Source organism: Aptenodytes forsteri, unplaced genomic scaffold (genome assembly GCF_000699145.1).
Source record: "Aptenodytes forsteri isolate BGI_AS27 unplaced genomic scaffold, ASM69914v1 Scaffold171, whole genome shotgun sequence".
In the NCBI taxonomy this organism is placed as follows: domain Eukaryota; kingdom Metazoa; phylum Chordata; class Aves; order Sphenisciformes; family Spheniscidae; genus Aptenodytes; species Aptenodytes forsteri.
This window is the reverse complement of record NW_008794211.1, coordinates 4,224,787-4,230,330: the sequence shown is the minus strand read 5'-3', so window position 1 is coordinate 4,230,330 and position 5,544 is coordinate 4,224,787. Positions and strand designations below refer to the sequence as shown.

The 5,544-nt window shown below is 40.5% G+C and overlaps 1 protein-coding gene across 2 annotated transcripts; it reads right to left on the bottom strand.

Annotated features, from left to right (window-relative positions):
• Positions 1–1,438: 1,438 nt before the first annotated feature.
• CUNH6orf203 (chromosome unknown C6orf203 homolog) lies at positions 1,439–5,013 on the bottom strand. 2 transcript variants are annotated; one of them, XM_009285123.2, is made up of 4 exons: positions 4,792–5,013; positions 3,923–4,361; positions 3,008–3,080; positions 1,439–1,900 (listed from the first exon to the last, which is right to left on the bottom strand). In XM_009285123.2, exons 1-4 carry the CDS (start codon positions 4,916–4,918, stop codon positions 1,724–1,726), a joined length of 816 nt encoding a protein of 271 aa, XP_009283398.1. In that variant the 5' UTR covers positions 4,919–5,013; the 3' UTR covers positions 1,439–1,723. The 2 variants fall into 2 exon arrangements, with proteins under 2 accessions (XP_009283398.1, XP_009283406.1); XM_009285131.2 differs by lacking the exon at positions 4,792–5,013 and adding an exon at positions 4,749–4,768.
• Positions 5,014–5,544: the final 531 nt, after the last annotated feature.

Below are 5,544 nucleotides of genomic sequence, written 5' to 3'. Positions count from 1 at the left end.
AGGATGCAACTCATCTGTTTATTTCCATAGCGCTTGGTGCAAGCTCCAACAAATAGAGTGGAGACAGCAATGCCTGCAGTAAGTACAGTTTGCCACGTTCCTCTGGGTGCTTGCTCTGCAGTGTAAGGATCACCAAAATCCCCTAGGAAAGCTTTCCAGGATCATGTCCTCTTAAGAACCAATTTTTTTAAAAGGTCACTATGCCTCTAAAACATTAACTAGACATGTATCTGCATCTTTAAACATCTACACAATCATAAAAAAAGCCCAAAACAGCACAGATTTTAGCTATGCCTGAAGAAAGTTAGAAATGATTTTAAATCCCGCACTCGGCAGCCACCACTTCTGAGGCTATGGACAGCAGCAGGTACAGCCTGCTTAAACACAGTCATCGAGTAGCTGTTGGCAGTTGAGCCCAACAGTTCCCATGCACTCCTGACTAGGTGAGCACCGTTGCTTCCTCTCACTTCAGAAACATTTTATGCAGTGAAAATCCAATCGTTACTTTCCCGAGCTTTTATGTGTACCCCATAGTCCGATGCTTAACTAGAGCACTAGGTTTGCTTTGTGAGCAAACAGTTTCTTGCCTGCCCACTTAGATTTCAGGAGCACCAAAGAAAAAGTGTCCTGGAATATGCTCCTGCTGCCTATTCTGGGCTATCTTCTTCCCCTCTGCGCTCTTCAGACCAGATAGGGAGCAGACCGTGGACTGGATGAACAGTAGCTACCTGCTCCTATTGGCCAGCTTTCCTGTAGACATACACCTGCGTGTGGCTGTCTAAACATATATAAACAGAATAAAAATTCTGTCTGCACCACAGCTCATCCAACAAGTTGCTTGTATTGGGAGAAGCAGATGTTCAACGTTACAAGTGCGAGTAGTTACTCCTGAGATGCTTGTCCTAAGTGACAGTATTTTCCTGTAGTAATACAGACATAAGCTTTTCATCACAGTATGGTCTGACCTTTGCTCAGATCTTTACACCACCGAAGTATTAAATATTCTCTTAAATGCCACACTGAAATGAGTATGTGACAAACTGAGATTTCATTTTCCTCTGCAGGGTTACTTAAATGGTAAAAATTAGCAGTACTACACACATCTCCTCACTGATCTGCCTCCTCCATGAGAGCAGAGTATCGCTGCCGTGATTCATTCTCCGTCACTGTGAAGTTTCCTGCTTAGAAATACGCAGCTGCAATCAGTATCCTTCTGTATTCTTGGTACAGCAGCAGTGTCTATAAGAACGGAGTTGGTATTGTTAACCAAGATCAAACCAATAATGAAAAAGGAAGCAATTTTACATAGCTGGGGTTTTTATCCCTATTATCCCTAACTATTTCACAAACCTAGAGATAAAACTAAGAAAGCAGTTCCGCTTGTTGTGATGCCAGCTTTAATGTAACCTTTCTGATTCACAAAATTAGACAGCAATTAAACAGTGATCAAATTAGTCTTTATTGGTTCATTATTTATAACACCTGTAAGGAAACTGCCTGGAAATGTAAGGGTTCGATCTTTTATCCCACAGTACCATGAAACAAAACTAACAGCAAAAAGTGACAGGCTTATTGCATGAATATTGATGTACACAGCAGAGGGAGATGACATTCTGACACAAGCCCTTAAAAAAGGGTACTGTAATTTTGTTTAACCAAAATTCATATTTAACAACAAATACGGTTTCTGCAAAAATCTTATGCTGCCACATGCAACCCCCTGTTACTTAAGTACATCCTGTTTGGGCACTTTTAAGCTTTTCCAACGCCTCAAAATTACTTTGTATTTTTCACTTTCAGTTTTGTTAGATACTTTTTTTAAGACTACCCGCATAACTACAGCAGTTCCTGTTTCTTTATCTTCACCTACTACGAAATCCAGCGTGTCACCAACTTTTACCTGGAAACAGAAAGAGAAGATGAGTGATTATAAACATTCCCTGGGGAAAACAAATCCCCGCAGTCTATGTCCAATTTTGATTTTGTTCCTTTCTTTCCATTTAATATTGTTATCTCACAGGAGAGGAGGAAGGCAGGCAATACTAGGCCCATTGTAGATCCTCCAGCTATGAATGTCTAGGAAAGCCCTGGCAATAAGCAATTAAATGTCTCATGACCTTCTCTGCCAAGAGCTTTACCCTTCCTGTTCTACAACCGACACCTAACTCTGTCAAAAAGGTGTAACGTAGTATGTTTTTCTTCCTGAAGGGTGTTTCCTGCCAATCTTTTTGTATCAACACACAGACACAAAACAGCAGAATGCAAAGTTCTCCCTCCTGCCTTTAAAACAGTTTAAAGTGTTCTCAAGAACAGAGTGCTGGTCAACTGCTTGTGCTCCTTTCAAAAGCCGCAAAAGCAGTATGCCTCTCAAAAACTAGCCTTAACTTTAGGGGATCAGGAATTAGAACTTCTCTTCTTATTGCCCTTTGATGACAGTAACCACCACCTAGGATCACCCTCACATGAAGGGTGGGTAGAAGTATGTTTGTCACCATTCTGGTGAGCTCTGTTGTGAAAGAGTATGGCCTGCAACCCTTCTGGCTCTCCTCCTAACTGCGTTCCTGTGTGCTCTGTTACAGATACAATAACCTGTCCTGAGCTACGCCAGTTTCAATCCCTTTCTATCATCAAACTTTCTCTTTTTCTTTAATCGTGTGCCTGCTCCACCAAGATTTAATCATTCCTACTCCATCAACCTCGCATCTGTCGGCACTTCCTTCAGCAACTTACTAAGTTCTGTCCTTGCTGCCTTCTCCTGACTTTCAGCCTTAGTTTTTACTCTCTAATACCACAAGCCTCCTGTCTGCCTTAGGGAATAATGTCTTACCCAGGGAACTGGTCACACACACAAAGCTGGAAGTGGTGTTAGCAATGCTATTCATTCACCTTTGCAGAGCGATTTAGTGGTTAGCTCCTCTGACCCGAGTAAAAGGAAGGAGAAGAAGAGGTCATGCCTTAGTTATTTTCTTGTAGTGTATTAAAAGATTTAAATTTTAAAAAGTCTTACAGTTCTACTTTTCTTCCATAGTTTTTCTCCATTCAGCCTGAGTTCATTATTGTAGAATGCATCTTCTACTTTACTGAAGAAAAACAAGGTTTTATTGCATTTACAGCGTGCAGCAGACCAAATGCAATTGTTTCTTTGCAGATACCCAAGACCACCACTCATGTGCAAGGCACATTTCCACAACTCTAATTTGCGCATAAAGGATACCTTTATTTAACGTCAGGACAGACTTGAACTGGAAGTAAAAAAAGTGCCTTTCATAGATATTAACTGAAATAATAGAGTATAGCTGCTCTGTGCCACAGGTGCAAGCAATGAAAAGCTGTTTCTAAAGACCCGTCTCATGAATATCCAACAAATAACGTCCCTTTTCCTGCACCAGCCAGTTTAGTAATTTTTAAGTGATAAGTTATACTAATATTCTGTTACTAACAACACTGCAATATAAGGCTTCTGTAGGTTGCATTAGATCAAACACTGCGATATATTTATGGAGTGCACATTTACCTGGTTGACCTAGTATGTTAGGTTTATACTTACCCTCACCTATTTCTACAGCCATTAGGCAGCGTATTATTTTACTCACTCAATCTCAGATTAGATCTTTTTGTATTACTTAGTACAGCATTTTGTGTTTTCTTCACTTTAAATAAATAGTAATTGATACAAAATGCCTCCTCAGCAATCTTGGAAATACTGCAGACAGCGAAAAGCAGAAAACAGGCTGTTTCAAGGGAGGCAAGGTGAAACAAACAAGAACGCCCAGACACCCAAAACATATCTTTAGACAGTCAAAACAGCTACACCAAAAAAACCCCCAAATACTGAGTTATTCCAGCAATAAAAGGGTGCCAAAACTCAAATTTTAGATACATGACATCTTTCTCATCAGCAGTTTGTTTCTTCCATACTTACTTTCTTGCAATGTCTAGACCAGCTTTCATGATCACATCATATCGAAGAGACTGCACTACTTTTTCAAGATCCTTGTAATCTTTTACTACGTTGGGGTCATTTTCAAATTCGTCTTCCAAGTCGCTTTTCTCTTCATCTTCATCCTCTTCTTCCTCTTCTTCTTGTATGGTTTGTCTGCTCCTTTTAGAGCTTTTGTTACTTTTCTTCCGCAGAGAAAGTACTGAGATATACTCTGGAGAAAGTCTTAGTGCACAGAGTTTTACTGGGGAAAAGCTGAAACATCTTCTGTAGTTTACTGTGCTTGCTTGAAAGCTACAGGATACGCTTCTCCTCCAAGAGGGATACAGTTTATTAGAGGGGAATTTCTCCCACAGTCCAAACCAGACATTTAGTTTTCTAAAAGCAGGGATGGGGAGTCTGAAGCCAGTCATAGCATACCCTAAAATAAAACAAACATTCATACGTAAAAATGAGCAACTGCTTTGACTATTGGAAGGATTTCTCAAGGTACAGCATAATAGTTACTACAAAAAGATGATTATCTAGTTCCCCGTGGAGCAATGCATCATCTAAAAGCACAAGGCTATACCGGCTTTATGATCTGCCTTTCTCATACACTGTCCACCATTACAAAGAGCTAGAACACCAGATGAAAAACAAACACTAAAACCCCCAGTGGAATACTCGGTTCATAATTCCTTCTCTGCTGCTTAATATTAACTGTCCAATCACATTTGTGGCATTTCCCTCCCTACATCTGAAATACAATTCACAAAAGAAACAGAAACGAAGTTAACTATGTCATAAAAAGCACAGGGAGACCTACATTTATCATGACTCATTCCCAATCAAAGCAATTTGCTCCATACCGCAAGCCAGGTAAACCCAGAAGAGTCGAAAGCCGCTTAACTTCAGTCTCTGCTCAGACCACAACACTCCTGCGTGGCAGAGCGCTGCACGACGTTCCCCCCTGTCTCTCCAAATGGCAAATAGCATGGTGGTAGAATTCAGGAGAAATAACACTGCTCTATGTACCGCAACAGGACTGACGCCAGCAACAAGTCTCACGTGCAAGCTCCCAGTACTGTTGAGATGGGACAAGCAGGTGGAAACACCCACCAAACCCCAGATATCTTTCAACACTCTTAGAAATTGATTTACAGTCCTTCCTAGCTAGGTGGAGCACTGGCTTTTATTATGGCCTTATATCTGTGGAAGGAAACACGTGTTTCTTCATGAGGCTGGAGTTTGTTTTCCCTGTTCACCCAAGTGAATTCTGCTGAAACCTGAATGAGTTTTTTTTTGTGGTTGGAAAAAAGCTCTGATCGATGAGGGCAATTACTGGCCAAATAAAAATAACCACAACTCCCTTGGCTTTTTTTTATTTAAATATGTGAACTTAAAATAGATGAGACACAGTTTAAAATTTAGGATGGTGCAATCCTCACAGAAGACTTACGCCTCTCCTCAGTTGGGGGACAAATTCCTAAAACAGTTATTTGAATGTATGAACAATTATTATTGCTCATTACTAACTAATAATAATTATTATTGCACTGAAAGTGCTCGATCTTACTTTGTTACCCGTTGGCCGGCGAGTACAAACGGACGCTTCGAAAGAC